The sequence below is a fragment of the Primulina tabacum genome, chromosome 9, assembly GCF_025594145.1.
Source record: "Primulina tabacum isolate GXHZ01 chromosome 9, ASM2559414v2, whole genome shotgun sequence".
Taxonomy (NCBI): Eukaryota; Viridiplantae; Streptophyta; class Magnoliopsida; order Lamiales; family Gesneriaceae; genus Primulina; species Primulina tabacum.
Window position 1 is genome coordinate 41,210,435 of NC_134558.1, and position 19,831 is coordinate 41,230,265.

The window sequence follows — 19,831 nt, forward strand, 5'->3', positions numbered from 1 at the left end:
AAAACTAACTAGCTCAAACGTTGAATTTGGGTTGGGACCAAAAAAGAGCGAGAAAAATATGATGCTTTTACATCTAAATTCATTTGATACTTTTGAATTTTGAAACGGGTTTGGATCCACATTTGAATACCGAGTCTCTCAAATGTCTAAGCCATGATTAGTTAATAAACTTATAAATGTTTCTACAATTATAAACATGTATATAATTTTGAAAAAAGTTAAATGAATGAAAATTAAAAATTAATGTGGTTTCAATAATTTAAACTCGAACTCGGTTATATCAAATGTCAACTGAGAGGTAACTAGAAACGCTTCAAAAATTTAACAACGTTAGTTTGCACTCGTAATCATACGACTGATTGATGCATCATGCACCAATTGGTGGTGGTATAGAGAAAGGTTAAGCATAACACCAAACTGTTTATACTTTTGTATGGATTTTATACGGAATAGTTTATTCAAGGAAATTAATTATTATTATTTTAATAAAAGCATACAAATTTATCGAACATTGTTGTAGCAGAAAACCTCAAAACAAGAAAACAAAATGGGTGTCATACAAGTTTCATTGTCATAATATATATGTATATATATATATATACACACACACACATTTTATCAATAATTTAATTTTATATAACCATCTTGTAATTCTTGTTATCCCTCTGCCAATTTTCGAAAAATTATATTTAATTCTTTCATGAAATCCTGTTTCTTTTTTCTTTTTTTAGGTTTTTCTTAATCAACTCAAGTCCGGCACTTTGGAACAGAAGCCTCTTTCATTTCATTTCTCACACAGCAACCATGAAGATCTTGGTAGCCATCAAAAGGGTAATAGATTATGCCGTCAAAATCCGGGTCAAACCCGACAAGGTAACCACACGCATAACTTGAAAAAGCTTTTAACTATGCCCACAAAATCAACTTCGATTTTTGATGAGTTTGCGTTAATGTCAGACTGGTGTGGACTCGTCTAGCGTGAAGATGGCGATGAACCCATTTTGCGAGATAGGGTTAGAAGAGGCGCTTCGAATTAAAGAGTCGGGTCGGGCCTCCGAGGTGGTAGCTGTGAGCGTCGGCCCGAGCCAATGTGTTGACACCCTTCGAACCGGTCTTGCAATGGGTGCCGACTGGGCTATCCACGTGGAGTTCCCTGGAACACTTTACCCGCTTTCCGTGGCCAAGATTCTTAGAGCTCTGGTAAATATTGAGAAGCCTGGCCTTCTTTTTCTTGGGAAACAGGTGGTGTTTTCTTTCCTTTTCTCGTTTCGAGTTTTAGCTTCGAAGACTAGTGCTTTTTCTATCGTATGCAAGTTTGTATGATTATTCCATTATTCTTGTCAATTGAATACAGTGACGTATGTGGCTGCTTTTGTAATGATTTTTTTTTACTAATTCTAAATTTTGTTCTATTTGTTAGTTCAAGTTGAAAGATGTTGAAGGTTGAGAGAACCGGATTGATGTCTTTGTCACTCGTGAGAACTTTTAGTAAGTGAATTAGCCAAGTGCGATGCATCTGCTAATAGAAATCTCAGTAGGTAGAAAATGAGTTGTGTTCTGTTAGAATCCTGGCGAGTAACTGAATAGGATCATGCTATGGATATAAAAATTGGAAGTTTGCGATTGAGTCATTAGGGGATGATTTTGATCATGCTGAGTTTGTGTTGCATTGCTTTGTGTACTGAGTTAAAGCTGTAGCCAAACCCTGCACGAGAAGTTCATCTTCTTATTTTAGTCACTCGATGGAGACAGATCGAGTTAACTTTGGTTGTAGCTTGAGTATGATTGAAGCTTTATCATACATTGATATTCCACGCACAATGCCATAGCATTTGATGGCCGTAGAAGATTTCAGAATATTCTGAAAGTACATGATGCTCACGGTGTCATTTTTTAATTTTGTTGAAGTTCTGCATAGATGATTTATCACGTCTGAGAAGAATTTTCTCAGTGACTGGATATTAAGGCTTAAAAATATCCCTATTAGTATTGAGTACTGAAGAAACTCGTCTTGGTCATTGGTCATGGTTGAGTAAGCTAAATTGTACGAGATTATATCTCTGTTTGGCAAAAGTTACACATAACTGAGGACTTCGTTGTTTTCAGAATTTGAAACTGCAAGATTCATCAAGAAATGGTTCTTTCGATGCATGTCATCAGTGGCATTGGGATTGACACTAGTCTCAATGTTCTGAAATTATATTCCTGTGCATGAATCGTGCTAGCCTCTCTCCTTGATAGCAAGTAGCCAATAAGAAAACATGTAAAAGAGACGTGGAAAAATATACCACTATTCACAATCAAGCACCTCGTAAAAAGATGTTTTAGGACCTTGTTGACATGCCAACTGTTTTGTTTCATCAAACTGTATAATTTTAGCATCAGGATCATTTCAATTTGTCATTTGGTTTCTGAACATCTGTCGTATGTGTATATTATAACATGAATCGAGTAGTATTGGGTACTTCAGTTTGTCATCGAATATTGAGTTTGTCCTACGTGGTGCAAATTTTCTTGTTCTTATTTTTACTTTTTTCACCTAGACGTTTCTACCTGATGTTATTGCTTCTGTTTATTTTTGTAGGCAATTGATGATGACTGCAACCAGACCGGTCAAATGCTTGCTGGGCTTCTACAATGGCCACAAGGGACATTTGCCTCTAAGGTTAGCACCACTTGCACAAGCTTTTGGTTGGATCAATTGGTCAAAAATTGGTAATATGATGCTATGATGGTTGCATATTTTCTTTATCATTTTATGTTTGAACCTGGTTCTTAATTTATGTGTTCTTTCAATCTCTTACTCTGATCTGTCGTCTATTCTTTAATTACGCTTTAATAAGTTTTTTCTGGCAATTATTGTGCATCCTTCCACTTTTTCTGAGAATGATTAGCTCAAATAATTAGACAAGTCAATTGCATCACCTAACAAACTCTTTCAAACTTACAAAATCGAATGATGTGTTACGTGTGACTAGGCTGCTCGCACAAGTTCAAAACTTTTCTTTATTTCTTGTAATTTCTCAAGTGCCTCTATAAGTTTTCTATAGTTACACAATCTCTAGATTCAGAAGTTGGTGAAGCTTGGGATGAGCCGTAACACGTGAACGACTTAAAATATTTATTGACTTTATTATTGTTATTATTATCATTTTCTTGGATAAATATCTTTTTTATGACAATCTGATAAATTCATGCTTCTGTTAGGTTATACTCGATGAAGAAAATAAAGTAGTAACAGTGGACAGGGAAGTTGATGGTGGCCTGGAGACTTTATGTTTGGATATACCTGCAGTAATCACGTAAAAGTCTTTTTTTCTTTTTTCTTCTATATTTACAGCTTTCCATTCATCACTCTTTATTGCCCCGTGGATTGGCTCGACCCTCTCATTGGGAATGCATAAAAATTGCTCTTGTGAGCCTGTCTGGCTGCATCAAGACATGGAACTTGAGCTGTTGCAACTTGCACAGTGTTAAATGAAAGTCTAAAATTGGAACCAGAATTAAGATTAGGAGCACAACTCAATTGGAGTATATCTGGGCTGGTTCAATCTCAAGTCGGTGCTGGGGAGATCACAAGATGCAGCAAAAACCATTTATTAACTTTTAGCTACATCCTTATCTCATGCTATAGCTCTTGAGCCTAATTTCATGCATATGTTTCTTTAAAACAATATTTCACGTACATCTCAATCATTTCTTGGAGTATACTAACTAGTTTTTACTGCATCTTTTGGTCTATGCAGCACTGACTTGAGATTGAACCAGCCCAGATATGCTACTCTTCCAAATATTATGAAAGCAAAATCAAAGGTGATCAAGAAATTCACTCCACAGGATTTGAATGTTGAAATCAATTCTGACTTGGAAGTTGTTCAAGTAACAGAACCCCCAAAAAGAAAGGCAGGGGTCATTCTTTCTACAGTAGATGAATTGTTGGACAAGTTAAAAAATGAGGCTCGTGTTATTTGATTGGTTTGACATGATTTTGGTCAATCTCTTCGGCAACAGATGTATATGCCTAACATGCATTTCTCATCTATGTCTGACAAACATTAAAGGGGTTTTTTCTTCGGGTTTTATGTATATTATTCGAGCATAGCCAAAAAGTCATAGGAAATAACAGGCATACAGGCCAGATGTATGTTCTCTCTTTTGTGGTAAAAGGAAATATGGTTGTTAGTACTCAGAACATAAAGCCAAATTTTGATCGAAAACATCGATATAACAAGGTGCAAGCATCAATGATATAATTTCAGATAGCTTAAATTCAGCTCAAGCAATTGTGGGATCTTCAGATCATATAATAATCGAGTGCCCTGTAATTGTCAAGCGCAGTATTCAGGAACTTCATCACATAGTCATTTAACACAATCTGTGTGTAAAGCGGGGGATTTTCTTCAGTTATCAGATCGTCGATGGGGCCGTACATCTTAGCTCCGTTTACAGGTCCAGTGAAAAAGCATGCCACTGAAATTCTTGGTCCAATGCCATTGGAAATTGCTCTATGCTCATTGCTTTTGAATCTTCCATTTGATACCAACTATGCCAAATTAGCACAGGAATCAGCAAAAAAAGTATAAAAAAAACGCAGGAATTTATTTGCCAAGCCTAGCGGATTATTGCACTTGACGACTGTTTCAAAACCATGGAATAGCAATTTAGATCGTATATTGATAAATAATAACCTAAGGTGTAGTACTTGTAGCACAAAATTTGCACCGAGTGAAGTGACCAATAATGAAAATTGGATATCCAACAGTGCACTGAAACTGCAACATTTTTCAATTAATATTCTATGTGAGATAGGATATTACCTGGAGAAGATCTCCAATGTTTACGACCAAACCACTTGGAACAGGTTGGATATCAGTCCACTGGCTGTCATACATAACCTGGAGACCACTCACAATGTGATTTTGCAGAAGAATTGTGAGAAACCCAGCATCAGAATGCTTGGCTGTTCCAATGGTCAGGTCTGGCTCAGGGCATGCTGGATAATAATGACCGCACAACCGATGACCTTTCGAGCATTCCATACTCTTTAAGCGATCAGTTTCGAGTCCTAGAGCCTCGGACAGCAATCCAAGAAGAATGTTTCCCAAAGTTTCTACATGTTTTGAGTATTCAATAGCTGAGTCCCTGCAAATTACGTGCAAAAGCAGTTGATGTATTCTTGTCTGCAAGCTACAAAACCTATAGAGTGCAACATGAAAGTCAACCATAGATTAAAATTGACTGTGGTTAGATTAGATATCATCACAGGTAATAAGACATTCGATTTTAATCTAAACCAAATGGTCCGCGATTATCAGATTAACCACTGAGTGACTTGAGTCCCATCGCCTTAGATCCATGCTATACTATGAGGAAGTGTTAAGCAGAACAAGGAATGATAAATTAGTTTAATTTCGCTGGAAAAATGGATGATCACACCTACAAGAAGCGGGCAATTCCTGAGGATCAATTGGACGATCAGGGTCCGAAAATGAAATGGTTAAAGAATCCCTCCAGCTAGCTGTTCTTGCTGTAAAAAGATCATAACTACTGTTAAATCTCACAATTTCCGTGCTGTCCCGCGTGTAATATTTTCTTTTCTCCTCCACATCCTGTTCATGAAATTCGCGAACGCCATCTATCATCCCATCAAGAACACATAGCGGAATCCCATGATTCACCACCTGGAAAAAACCCCATGTTTCTGATGCAATTTTCACTTCTTCAACAACCTGTTTTCGCCTGTCAGGTTTGTGAACTTCGCTGAGATCTATCACAGGAACCTTGATTTGGTTCTTTTTATAAGTTAAATCTTGGTCCGGATCCATCAATCTTTGCTTGTCGGGTTTCTGAACTTGGTCAAGATCATCAATTGGAGGAACCTGGACGTGGATCCTGTTGTGAGAATATTCTTGAGCGAGCTCCTCTGATGGCCTGACAAAAATCTTTGGAACTTTCAACGTTCCAGAATCTACCAGGCCTTTGACACCAGCTTTGGTTTCATCAAAAGATTTCAGCATTTTCATCCTGTCAGATTCTTGGTCACCTGAAAAAAAATCTGTTCCTCCTGCCATCAGATCAATGTAAAAGAATCTAGCGGTAGCTTGTTTCCTCCTTGAATTATTTCCCCCCCTCCTTGTAAAGCAAGTCTTATTTTGAAACTGATGCAAGTGAAGTTGCAGAAGTCGAATCCCATTCTGCAAGATAATATAGTTGTGTAGGTGGCCAGGATATGCCTTACATAAATGATATCCTCACGTCTTAAATTTGGTTTCAAAAAATATCTGTGTAAATTGGAGCAACTCCATATCCCACTCCACGTGGCGCGTAGCTGCGCCACATGAATTATTTTTTATAATTTTTTTAAATGATTTTAATTAGTTTAATATTTCAGCTAAATAATTTTTTTTAAAAAAAATTCTTATATTTTAATTTTTTAAATAAATATTAAATTAATTTCCTTAAAATTTGAAATATTAATTAAAAATTTTAATACTTTGATCTGAAATTAATTATGTATAAAAATAAAAATTTAAAAAACAAGCAATTTAAATTACTAGTACCTTAAAAATGGTACACAGTACGAACAACAAACGACAAATATTATGAAACATCAAATAACTACGACAACAACTAACAACCAATAAAATTACGAAACATGAAAAAATTACGTAAATATTGTTTATCTATTATAGTTGTTACCTTATGTTTTAAATTCTTACATTTAGTAGAATCTTTTGTAGTCATTAAAAATTTATTGATATTTTGAATATTTCCATAGTTTTGTATAATTTTTAAAAGTCATTTTTGAATACTATATGACTTTTTTAAACTCTACAAATATTTATTTTGAATATCATTAAACTTTTACGAAATATACAAAAATCCAGATTAAATACCGCTAAACTTTAAAATTTCACAAAAATCATTAAAAGTTTAGGAACAATACACCACCCTTAGTTTAGAAATCCATTTTATTGAAATTGAAGTTCAAATCCTGGTGTAGACTACGTAATTTTCTATTTTTTTCATTTATATACACCGTGGCTTACTAACTTCACAGTTGATTTCAAAATATGGGTTGATGGTCTGTTTAAGGTGCAAAATGAGCGTGCAAGTCGAACGAGGGGGCATGAGCATGAATTTAAAAATGTTGACTTTGATAGGTTTAAACATAATAACTTATATGACATGTGCACACTATGTAGGGACAATAATATTAATGCGAGTTTTTTTTTTTTATAGAATCCCTGGTTATTAATAGATCAATATGGGCTTACACAGATGAGAAGAGAAAATGAAGTTACATAAATGTATGGCTTGTATAAAGACATAGATGTAGTTCCAATTTGGGTGAGTTCCAATGATGATGGATCCAGGAAAAGATATATCGATATAGTTTTTTCTTCTGAATTCATGAATTAATTGAGGACCAACATGTTATGTCGAACGAGTTATCCAGTGATGATGCTTCTCATGTTCCTAATAAAAATGGTCCTAGGTCTTGTCATATTTCAATAGAATTTGTGCATTATTTAAATGCTAGCGAAATTCCTGAAACTTTTACATATTCTGGTCATGGTGTAAGACCCGGATTTTGCACACCCAAACCCACGCACTATTTGTAGAGATCAAAACTTATTTAAAGTAACGATAACTCATATGATCAACGTAAGACCTAAAATATTACAAAGAATCATAATTTATTTATTATAAAAAAAGTGAGTCAATTCATCAATCATATCAATTGATATGAGTAAATAAATTAGTCTTCCAAAGAAGTAGCCAAAATATATGAAATTAAAAGAACTCAAATGAAAGAATTCAAGTCTCCAAAGTTTACAAATCATTTTTCATGTCATCATCATTCTCAATTATCTCTTCTATATATTCTTCTTCCTCGGTTAGACTATTACCTGAAACCAAAATTATTCAGTACACTCTTGTATCCATCCACTAATTCGATCTCAAAGATAATGACAAAAGTTTTCACAAAAATAAATAATAAATACGCATGTAGCTAGGATGACAGAATGCAAGAATAACATAATAACATAATTCAGATTAGATTTATATCATGCATCACTTTAACCACAGAGAAACAAAAGGTGGCTCACGTGCTTCCCCACATGCAGCACTTTGACCCGCAGGAACCAAGATGTTGCTCACATGACAGACATAATAAAACAACATCCACAATGGGATCCCGTCATGCAGCATTTATCATAGGTGAACAAGAGGCGGCTCACATGCATCCCACATGCAACAGTTTGACCTGCAGGAACTAAAATGTGGCTCACATGACATACATATCATCCAGAATATCAACAGAACACAACCAAATACAGAATTCCAACAAATAAGAAACAATAAAGCATCTATAACAATGATATGCATCCAAATTCAATTCGTATGTCTCTGTATATGAATATGACTATTATATTGTCAAGAGACTCCGGAAAGTACCGCCAATAATCGGAGTAACTATGTTTGATTAATTGGATTTGAATTTGTGATATCAGAAGTTAAATGGATTATGAGTTTGATATGTGACTATTATCTAATTTCAAATTCTTTGAAAAGTCACCACTCATGTATATTTGAGTGGATGAATGAGATTTGGTCATTTTCATTTTATGTATCGATATTTAAAATCATAAATTATTAATTTCACCTCAATACAATAATTAATAAAAAATTACGGTATTACGCTACATATTTTTCTTCTATTTATATTAATTAGTTATTGAGAAATGATAATTTCTTAATTTACCATATTTTATAAAAAAAATTAATCAAACATATTATTATTTATTTAATACTATTTCATATCCAATCAAATCAGCTAAAAGCAACCTTAGTCTAGAAAACAATAAATGCCAGGATTTGTTTTGTAAAAGCTCTATTTAATTCATTTAGATTTACAATATACGAACACAAATGAATTATTTAAATTTTGAGTATGTATTTTAAGAGACGGTCTCACGAATATTTATATATAAACGGATCAATTATATCGATATTCACAATAAAAAATAACATTTTTAACATAAAAAATAATATTTTCAATGAATGACAATCCTAACTTCGTTTTATTCCCGAAAAATCTTATCTCACCAACTCCCCCGCCTACTGAAATAGTACATCCAATAATTTTTTTCCAATTCGTTTTCCTTTTAACTCAATTTTATTTTCACGATTCTCAGTGCGGAATATTTCCTTCGTCATCCGCATAGCGAGAGGGTATTTGAAGAGCAAAGGGCAGCGAGGAACATGGGTTTCTTTTCATTTCTTGGAAGAGTGCTCTTTGCTTCAATCTTCATCTTATCTGCATGGCAAATGTAACCCAGTTTTCCTTTTCCGATTATTTCGTTTGTTTTTTCCTCTGTTTGTTGATCAGATCTGTTGTATATATAGGCATGTATGCTTATTTAATGCATATTTATGTGATTGATACTGTGTGGAGACTTTCCGCGTGGTTTCATATCTAAATCTTTTGTTTAGGTTTTTTTCTTTAAAAAGAACTTTTGATTGTGAGAGGATTAAAAATATTACTGCTTTTTTGATTTAGTTCTTTCTTGGAATGTGCTGTGTTGCAAGGAGATTGTCCTGCTGTTTATTTTCATATTGGTAGATTGTAAGTAGTGCGAAGGATTGGAAAAGGCGCGACTTTTAAATGGATTTTGTGTTTTTGGAGAGTGCTGAGGTGCCATGTTTGAAGCTTTCGCCAGTTGCTTATCTTGCTTCTTGATTAGCTATGCGTTTCCTTAATTTTTCTTTTGGGCAACCGGGATTGTGGTTTTACTTCAGAGGATCCATGTAGATTACCTTTATCTTACTTGGGAAAAAGGGGAAGGAAGAAGTGAAGAAAGTTGTTTTTAGAAAGAAGTTATGCATTTAGTTAAAGTTATTATGATCTTAAGACATGTGGAGTGTTGAGGATAGCCCCTGCCCAGTGCCCACCTCATATCGGTTCCAGATCTATAGATGCAGGAGCTCTTTGAATATGTAGTTATTTTAACGCTATGTACCTTTTCTTTCTCAATAATTGTTCAGCTTGGTTTTTTAAGGAATTATATAGTTTTTCACGAATGCGTCTTCCTGGCGCCATATTTAGGCTGCTGATTAACCACTAAGTGACTAAAATGCTATAACAAGTCTGACTTCACTATAGAAGCCAATGCACAGTGGGTTAAAGGAATTGATGGATGAAATTGCCACACGGTTTCGTCTCAAAGTTCATTTCGGGCTTGGTGTCTGGATTCCTGTTGAATGCCTCATTTCTTTACGAAGAATCAAAAAGCTAATATCTTCCAAAAACAGAAATAGTTATGCTTTTTGCTGAAGGGATTGGTTCTTACTGGGTTGGAAATTTTGGTAAAATGTGGTGGTGGTTTTAGTGACATATTCACTTATATACCACAGGGATTGGAGACAAGTTGCATCTCGCGACAAAAATTCCTTGTGTTTTTCTTCATTGCAACCCTTAGAGCACCTCCAATGGGAGCTTTATTCACGTGGGTAATGGGTTCATTTTTAACCCAAGAAAATGAACCCACTACAATTATGGTTCAAAAAATGAACCACGTTCAAAACTAAGAACATGGTTCATTTTTTAAATGAGTGTGGGAAGGGAGGTGTGATTGGATAATGGGGCCCAACAAAAGTTGATTTTTTGGGGTTTATGATTGTGGAGGAAGAGTTTTAAAAATAGTGGTTTTTTATTTTTTTATATGGCGGTAGATGTGACAAAAATGAACCCATATTTTGGGTCCATGCATGGAGATGCCCTTATAGAATCATGTAACCTATTTATTTGCATGCTTGTTTAATGATTGATAAAACCACGGTTATTGTGTGCACTGAAAATTCTTGCAACTTATAGTTTAGTATTCTCTTTCTTAGATAACACTTCTCTTGATATAGATTGGAGTGATCCTGCTGAAGTTCCATGGATGTTACATTTTGAAGTACTCCCACACCTTGTCCTTTTGAGGAATGGAATATAATTTGGACTCTTGTTCCACCGATCAAACTTGACATCATATTCCAATATTTATATGAATGTGTTTGCAATGGAAGTGCTATAAACTTTAGTGGATTTAGGAATTAGCATTTGTTGAACAAATGGGAACAACTGGATGGGATTAATCTTTTCAGAAATTTTGGCTTAGTGTAAATTGAAGGCAGTGGTGTTCCTGAGGAGTCATTAAATAGAACGATCAAACTTTACTATTTATTTAATTTTGTTTGTTCATTTGAGTTGGTGTTTTTTGCCACACCATCCTACTACTGAATTTGTCTACATGAAAAATTGTTAAGAACTTGTGAATAAAAGGTGGGAAACCAATGGTAGCACAGTAGAATCCTGAAAAACCCAAGTCATAGAAGATGTTCTTTTTGCCACTGACGTCAGTGTTAAGCATGGTTTCCAGGCAATGTCAAAGTATGTAGACTGGCAAAACAAGGGATTTGGGATGTAACAAGAACACAGGAAATGGCTTGTCTAGCAAATGCTAAATTGTGACTTTTGGAATCAGAATGCTAGAATTATATCTTAGATTTTTCCTTATAGGCTAATTATGTTTCATTCGATAAGATTTTCAAACATTTACAGCCTTTAATTTTTGGTATTTTTTATATGTTGTGTATGACGTAAATCCTCATAAGTTCCTGTTTGTGTGCACCTTTTATTATGTTGCTTTCTACCAATGTGGCTTGCATTTTTTAGGTTCAACGAATTTGGAAAGGACGGTGGACCTGCAGCAAAAGAATGGGCTCCAAAGCTTGGGCTTGTCAAGGAGTTCATCGAGGGAAATATCGGGAAAAACAATTTATACTTTGATGTAAAGCCTCTGGTATTCTTGATCCACAATCCATTCCTTTATATATTGTTGATTTAAAAAAAAAAAGAAAAGGATAAAAGAAACTATTGTTCTGCCATCATTCTTTCTATGTTGATTATGGTTATGTACGTTTTGCAGGCTAGGACTTTTGTTGCTACCTCTGTTTTTTTGAAGGGGTTTGGAGGTCTTTTATTTGTTCTAGGCAGCAGTTTTGGCGCTTTTCTTTTGGTGAGATCATCTGATCCTACCTTAACTTTGATTTGAAGGAGTTTCATTGTTACCATTGTTTACTTGCTTTCTCATCGATGATGCAGATATTCTACTTGATTTTGACGACTCCCATCTTGTATGACTTTTACAACTATGATATTGGCGAGCCAAAATTTTCCGTACTTTTGTACGAGTTCCTCCAGGTAATGTTGTTACCATCGTACCCTTTTAAAAAAAACCAGATAATTTTGTATCAGACTGTTTCTTTTAGGGATGAATCAAGGAATTTGTCTGGGAAATGTAGTTCTAGAAAAATGACAATTTCTATTTAAAAAGAAGAAGAAGAAGAAAGAAATAGTCCGATCTCTCCTCTGATGGCTTTATGCCCCAACTGTCCTTCATCTGTCACATTAAGGTGGGTTCCCATGCCCAGAGGAGAAAAAAATAGACCAATTCGTCTAGAATCAGCTCGTGGATTTAACTGTACGGAAAGATCACACGTCCTACACGATCACTTTGTAAATATTCTGTGTTATTTATGATCTCTTGCTCGGGTGACTTGATTTACCTTTTATTGGCAGTGTGTGGCATTTCTCGGCGCATTGCTTTTCTTCCAGGGAATGAAGAATTCAATTTTGAGGAAGCAACAGAAGAAAAAAGCCCCAAAACCCAAGGCAGCTTGAATGTGAAATTATTTTCTCTGATAAAAGAAAAACGGACTCGGGATTGGAATGAAGTAGTGTAGGTAGTTCACAAATGCGTGTTTCAATATGATCCAGCCCAACTATTGGTTATCCCTTATTGGAAAAGTTTTTCATATACATGGATATCATCAACCTTGCAATTCTTCTTTTCAATTCACTGTCCATCATTGGATTGCATCCATGCCTGTTGCGAGGTTGAAAACGGAAAGACCGAATTTGAGTGAGCATTCAAGTCCCACTTGTGATTATCGGGGTTTTACATGAGTTTTGAAGATTTAAGAAAAATAATGCGGGCAACAACATTGTTAACTTTAATTTTAGAAACTTAATAATGACAAGTTTTGATATTCGTTTGGGATTGCTTGTCCCCCTATCGCCAATATTGGAGATTTGACCCATTAAAACTTGGAAGGATGAATATTCATTCGATTTTACGTTAGACCAATCAGTTAACTATATATTTTTTTTACATCTTTTAATATATTAAATGGGTCTCAGTCGGATAGGTAAGACCCGATCTTAACCTGTGAGGGTAAAAACGTATATGAAAAATAATGTACCTGAAATAGATCGGTCCGGCCATAAAGCTGAAACCTAACACGGTTTAATTTGAGCCGAGGCAGGTGGATAAATGAAGCAATAGCTTTCCGGTCTGCTGCTTCCACTTCGCGAACTGGTCACGGGGCCATGGTAAGCGCTGAAAATCCTCGCACGAAATTATTTTGGAGTTTATTAACCGGAATTTTTTATCTGATGCACTCAGGATTACCTTAAAACGGTAGTTCCCTCTCAACTCCTCGCAGAGCGCGGCTGCAACCTTGTTGTAATAAACCCAGGTACACACAAAATCATTGGCTGCTTTCAATTCTTAGTTTTGATTCTTCTAATTTTTTTTTCCTTTCTGTGGGTTGATTTAGGTTCAGCTAATATAAGAGTAGGACTTGCACAACATGATTCTCCGTATACTATTGCGCATTGCATTGCTAGACGCACATCGCAAGTGCCTAAAAAAAACGTTCAAGATCAGGTAACTGTTTTATTTTCTCTGATGTCGGGAGTTTTTAGCTTAGAGCTTTGATTTTTTTTATAATTTGCCTCAGTCTTTATACCCTTCTTGCAGTTGCTTAATTCTCAGGTTACTACGGTGCAACATATGGAGCGGGAAAGGGCTTATGATATTGTTAGTTGAAATGTTTTAAAATAAATTTACTGACTGGGAGATTCAAGAATCTGCCTCTATGTGTTCGTTGTTCTCATGTACTGGTTTGGTGCTCTTTATATTTGTCAAATCATCAGATTGCATCATTACTGAAAATTCGGTTTTTAGATGAGGAAGTTACTAACATTCAATACCCTCAGAAGGTAATGTCTTCGCAGAGAAAGTCTATTATAAACTGGAATTTTTTACTAAAATTTTGGTATATTGGTGTTTACCGCTTCTGGTGATCATAAAGGTTATTGAGATGGTAGTTTGCAATCTTTATTTTGCAGATGGGTCGTGTGGATGCATTTCCTTCTCAAAGTAAAGACAGAAAAGAGACTGTTATTCCATGGACTGAAGTGTTTGAGAAAGGCATGTATTCATCTTTAGCGGATGGAAAATAGGATTCTTGGCTGCTTCGCTTGTACACTTGTCCTCATTAAGTCTTCCTATCTATCAAGGACTGTTTTTTATTTATGGTGCTTCACTGTACTTTTTTGGAAAAACATATTAACGTGTATCTCTAAAAACCATATGTGTGCTTGGCTGATTAATGCACTTGGGCCGCTGCATAATCAGTTTGATGACTCATGGTAGTTATTCTATTACTACCAGAAATTGTTGCTTAGATTTGTAAACTTATTGGACTCTTCGGATTGTGATGTTCTGGCATGTGCTATGTTTTGTAGTTTTTTTTTTTTATATATTTATTATTTAACAATTATAGAATTGTGTTGAAACATATAGTTTATGTTCCTCCATTATGGTTATGCACATGTGGAATTTAAAAGCACCAACCAGTAGTTTCTATGATCGTTAAACTCGTTATTTTTTTACAACACTCTGATTCATTTTGTTCTGCATTATTATGTGGTGTCACGGGACACAGTCTGGTCTTTTTGGTTTACTGTGTTGATTGAAAAATTCTTAGAATATATTTTAAAGCAGCAATAACAATGTTATTATAGGTAATTCACTGGGATCTGGAGAAGCATTGACCCATAAGGAAGGTAAAGCAAATGAGGAAGACAGTTCCACTGAGCCTAAGTACAGGGAGTACATTTGTGGTGAAGAAGCTCTAAGAATATCTCCAAGTGAACCATATGTCTTGCGCCGTCCTATTCGCAGAGGCCACCTTAACATATCTCTTCATTATCCTGTGCAGCAGGTACTATCTATCAATGTTTATGATTGTACGATACTAATATCCTTCTGCATTCCTATGAACTTTTTATGTTAAATTGACCTCGGGAGGGTTGATTTTTAGAAGGTCTGCCTGTTCTGCTCATCAGGCCTCTGTTACTTTACTGATTCAATTCATTACTTTCATCTACTACATGAAATTTATGACAATATGTAGCCAAATCCATTTCATCACATGATACACAAACTGAAATTTAATTTGAATCTTTTTTAAAATTGTTAAAAGTAGATGTTTTCAAATTTAGTCTCAAGCACTGCACATCAACACTATGATGATGTTTTTTCACATTCTTCAGGTACTTGAGGATATGCTGGCCATCTGGGATTGGATTTTGATTGATAAACTTAACATTCCTCGCAGTCAAAGACATATATTTTCTGCTGTCATTGTGGTCCCTGATACATTTGATAGTCGAGGTAATCATAGCATATTATTTCGTATTTTATCTGGGTGTTGACATGTCGGTCGAATTGCTAAATGCAATATAATAGTTTTTCTTCTATTACTTGCTAAAAATAAAACTTTTGTTCTCTATGCTTCAGTTCTTGATAGCATGGGGCATCTCGTGTCCGTGCATATCTGTGGTTTATTCACATATGCTGCACAATTCACCGTCGTTTTTGCTGTCATATTGCTTCAGTTCTGGCTCAAATCCCTCTAGTAATGAGCTTTCAAAGTCTTATCTTATTTTTTGTTTGTTGTTCTTGAAATACTTATATTTTTATCAAGGGTTACGTCATGACCGTCAAAAGATATATTATTTTGCTGTCAAAATATTTATTTACTTGAGAAGAGATCTTTGCTTTAGCTGCTTGGAAGGAGATGAGTTTCTGTTAGGTTTCACCTGAGCTTTATAAAATATAAATGGCTAGGAGTAAAGTAGAGGAATTGTATTGATTGAATAAACTGAGAAAACAAAGGAAAAACCCAGAGTTGCCTCTGTACAAATATACTAGCTATGCTAGTATCAGAACAATGATCATAACAGAATGAATATTCTCTCTTTCCTTCTAGAATAGACGTATTGGATCTTGGGCCCATGTTTGTTTTTGGCCCACATCTCCAGTGCCGCTGACCTGTGTCCAAGTCTTTGAACTAGTGATCTTGAGAAATTTGCTGCATTTTTTATATTTGTGAGCAGAAATAAAGGAAGTTCTTACTCTCGTGCTTCGAGACTTGTGTTTCAGCACAGCAGTAGTCCACCAGGTACTTCTTCCCTGTAAATCTTTCATCTCATCTGTACAAGATGTTACGCTTCATCCATTACTACTGCCAGAAGCTGTCCACTTGTAATGTTTGGAATATATTAGTTCATATTTTCTTCCTTAAGTCTCTTGTACTCTTGATCTTCAACTCATCTCACTCATTTTAACACATAATGCAGGAAGGACTAACTGCTGTTTTTGGGAATGGCTTATCAACAGCATGTGTTGTGAATATTGGTGCTCAGGTGACGTCCGTTATCTGCGTTGAGGTATGTTATTTCAATTACCCGAGCAATTCTTTTTTTGTCATGGATTTTTCCTCGTTAGTTCTTGTCAACAACATTATTGAAAATTTTCTTCAGGCATATGGAATTGGGAAATCATACTTATCTTTATTAAAATTACTTTATTAGCAACATATGCTCCTCATTTACCTGATTGGCTTCTGTTGATGTTTAGGATGGAGTGACTTTACCTAACACACAGATTACTCTACGATATGGGGGAGAGGTAAATATCGAGTTTTGTCTTTGTAGTTTGGTTATGAATGAGATGGAACTCAGATGAATATATTCATGCCTTCTCTGTTACTGAATCCTGTTGTTTTATTCAGGATATATCAAGATGCCTTCTCTGGACTCAGAGGCATCATCAAAAATGGCCACCAATTCGTAGTGATGCTCTGACGAAGCCCATAGACTTGTTGATGCTCAACAGGCTAAAAGAGTCTCACTGTCTGATTAGAGTGAGTTCATCGCAGTTAACTTCATGAAATTCATCCTTTGGATGCTAGTTTTTCTAGATCTTGAGAAGTTTTTGGAACAAAGTATTTAGGTGATGGACAAGGAACATAAAATTAGGTATTATATGATTTAATTTTAAATAATTAGGTTATTTATACAGTAATTTTTCTGGCTATGAAACATATGAATTGGCATCTGACCTCTGCCATTAAGGTTCCTTTTGACAACTGATTTATCTTGGGACTACTCATTACTCTTTTGATACATGACATCTATGAGAAAATGAGCATTGAATCATTTTGTATTTGATATTCAGGAAGGAGAAGTTGAAGCTGTTGCTGTGGTTCATTCATATGAAGATGGCACACCACCGGGGTCTCACAAGACAAGACTGACCGCTCTTAATGTATGCCTTGGAACTGGTTATAAAACATAATTTTTTTAATTCACATTTTTCTTTATTTGTAATTGGGAAAATACTGGTTTACGGTACATTCGTGGAATAGATTTGATATTTTGTGTTGGTAGCAGGTCCCCCCTATGGGTTTGTTCTACCCTATGCTTTTGGCTCCAGATGTGTATCCTCCACCACCTCGCTCTTGGTGAGTAATGTTAAGTTCAGGTTTTTATTTTATTAAGTGCTGCTAATTTGCTTTGCCGTTCATCGAATTGAAATTATTTTCAACTCCAGGTTCAGTGATAATGAGGATATGCTGGAAGATACATGGGATTTTCCTAGAAGACCGGATATGTCGGATGGTTACTTCCCATCTAGTAGTGGATTTTATCCTATGTGGGAAGCTTACCCCATATTTCAGTCGAAGCCAAAAAAAGAGGAAATTATTGGTCTTGCCGATGCTATTTCAAAAAGTATTCTTTCAACAGGTGGAGTTTAAATTTGTTTCTGTATAAGCATCTGTTGTTAACAAAATTGGATGGTTGTATATTTTCTTCTGTTTGATTTCTTTGAATTGAGAAAATTGTAGGGCGAATAGACCTGCAGAGAAAGTTGTTCTGTAGCATGCAACTGGTGAGTTCTCCCCTTTATTCTATTCAGATTTCAAGCATCCATGGATGGGAGCATGACATTATTCAATCCTTCAGATTGGTGGAGTGGCTCTAACCGAGGGTCTCATTTCTGCGGTGGAAGAGAGGTTTGTTCTATTCTACTTTGGAGTTGTAATCTTTTTTATGGCAAAAATCGGCACAAAAGCTAAAAATAGAGCATCCATGCAAAGATCCCCGAATTTGTTTCAGGTTCCCTTGCCAATGCGTTTTAATCATACATCTTTTCAATATAAGGCTACACATTTTTGTCATATTTACTTGCATGAACTTGTTGTTTAGCTCTACGATTTCTCTCTCAGGGTATTGCATGCTATTCCCTCTCATGAAGCTATTGATACCGTGGAGGTCAGTAGGTCTTACCTCAGAAATTAGACTACTATAAAATGCTCGTTGAACTCGAACTAGGAAGGCCTAGAAATCATGAGTATTTCATATTTGAAAATGTAAGCGAATTCTCATCGAAGGCGTTGTCTCTGATGTTATATATTATCCTAAACGCCAAAAAGAGACTATTAGAACATGCTATGCAATCCCTTTTATGTTGATAGAATCTCGATGCTGATTAATTATAAAAGTGCAGAGTACTGTCGGGAGATAATTGTGATGTAAGTACCGTCATAAATTTGATTTATGCAAATTTATGCAACACTTCACAGGTTTTGCAATCAAGAACAAATCCTGCCTTCGTGTCATGGAAAGGTGGAGTGGTAAGTGTTCTTGCTATACATTCACTTTGTTTCTCCAAAGGTCGTCATTAAACCCAAAACACTTTTTTCGTAGCATCGGTCATGTAAATATATTTTCAATATTTCCTTCTTTTTTTTTGTAAAATAACCCACAACTTCTTATGATATAGGACAACATTTTTGTACTCACATTCATTAATACAAAAATGATACGATTTGGATGCTCATATGCATGGTGTTCAGTAAGTATAAACTTGCCATGTTATCTTGCTGCAGTTATTGGGTGTTCTCGATTTCTCGCGGGATGCGTGGATACATCGCGATGACTGGATCAAGAATGGGATATACATTGGAAGCGCTAGAAAGTACAAGGATTCTTATTTTCTTCAAGCCCAATCCATGTGTTACATAAATTCTTGACTTCGTGATGGACCTATTATTACCCTATTTCTAGTTTGATTCAAATAGAAGTATTCATGGAGTTTTACGAGTTGCGAGTTTTCTACATATACAATCCAAATTAATGGCAACAGTATCAGTGGACATATGTTGAAAACATACCAGGGAGTTACTCGCCCTGAGCGTTCGGTTTCAGATTGAACCACACCTTGAAAAATGGACTGAAATTTTTCATCACAACTCAAAAGGAAAACATGTTGGTAGTTTGAGAGGATTCAATTTTACGCAAGTATGAGAGTAGGTATAATAAGTCAGCCATGGAGTGACAAATTTCTGTAAGGTTTCACCCAATGTTTGAAATGATTCAAGTCATAAAAGCTTTGAAAAACCTCCCTCCCTCTGATCATAATATCAAACATACATGAAAAGATAACAGCTGTTGATTTCAACTCAATCGAGTGGTAATGTTAACGGCCGTTTGTGGGAAGGCCTCTAATAAATGACGTCGTTAGCATCTGTTATAAATTTAAAAAATAAAAAGAATTATGGTCAAAGCAATTTTAGTTGG

The 19,831-nt window shown here is 35.3% G+C and overlaps 4 protein-coding genes across 5 annotated transcripts; 3 read left to right on the forward strand and 1 right to left on the reverse strand.

The window, feature by feature from the left end:
- The first annotated feature begins 635 nt into the window (after positions 1–635).
- On the forward strand, positions 636–4,185 carry LOC142556312 (electron transfer flavoprotein subunit beta, mitochondrial). The gene is made up of 5 exons (XM_075667746.1): positions 636–873; positions 958–1,242; positions 2,585–2,665; positions 3,208–3,302; positions 3,747–4,185. Exons 1-5 carry the CDS (start codon positions 805–807, stop codon positions 3,970–3,972), a joined length of 756 nt encoding a protein of 251 aa, XP_075523861.1. The 5' UTR covers positions 636–804; the 3' UTR covers positions 3,973–4,185.
- A 40-nt stretch (positions 4,186–4,225) lies between these two features.
- Positions 4,226–6,228, reverse strand: LOC142556310 (1-aminocyclopropane-1-carboxylate oxidase homolog 1-like). The gene is made up of 3 exons (XM_075667745.1): positions 5,437–6,228; positions 4,818–5,142; positions 4,226–4,543 (listed from the first exon to the last, which is right to left on the reverse strand). Exons 1-3 carry the CDS (start codon positions 6,069–6,071, stop codon positions 4,295–4,297), a joined length of 1,209 nt encoding a protein of 402 aa, XP_075523860.1. The 5' UTR covers positions 6,072–6,228; the 3' UTR covers positions 4,226–4,294.
- Positions 6,229–9,109: 2,881 nt separating this feature from the next.
- LOC142556314 (uncharacterized) lies at positions 9,110–12,936 on the forward strand. Of its 2 annotated transcripts, none has more exons than XM_075667749.1 (5): positions 9,110–9,338; positions 11,729–11,855; positions 11,982–12,071; positions 12,158–12,256; positions 12,635–12,936. In XM_075667749.1, the coding sequence occupies exons 1-5, from the start codon at positions 9,271–9,273 to the stop codon at positions 12,734–12,736; spliced, it is 486 nt and encodes a 161-aa protein (XP_075523864.1). In that variant the 5' UTR covers positions 9,110–9,270; the 3' UTR covers positions 12,737–12,936. The 2 variants fall into 2 exon arrangements, with proteins under 2 accessions (XP_075523864.1, XP_075523865.1); XM_075667750.1 differs by having other exon boundaries at positions 9,112–9,338; positions 11,729–11,843.
- Positions 12,937–13,269: 333 nt separating this feature from the next.
- LOC142556313 (actin-related protein 9) lies at positions 13,270–19,351 on the forward strand. The gene is made up of 20 exons (XM_075667748.1): positions 13,270–13,447; positions 13,521–13,593; positions 13,675–13,784; positions 13,878–13,937; positions 14,054–14,119; positions 14,249–14,330; positions 14,927–15,126; positions 15,458–15,578; positions 16,304–16,368; positions 16,547–16,636; positions 16,827–16,877; positions 16,981–17,112; positions 17,427–17,516; positions 17,642–17,712; positions 17,802–17,995; positions 18,097–18,140; positions 18,215–18,264; positions 18,478–18,523; positions 18,835–18,885; positions 19,141–19,351. Exons 1-20 carry the CDS (start codon positions 13,445–13,447, stop codon positions 19,282–19,284), a joined length of 1,743 nt encoding a protein of 580 aa, XP_075523863.1. The 5' UTR covers positions 13,270–13,444; the 3' UTR covers positions 19,285–19,351.
- Positions 19,352–19,831: the final 480 nt, after the last annotated feature.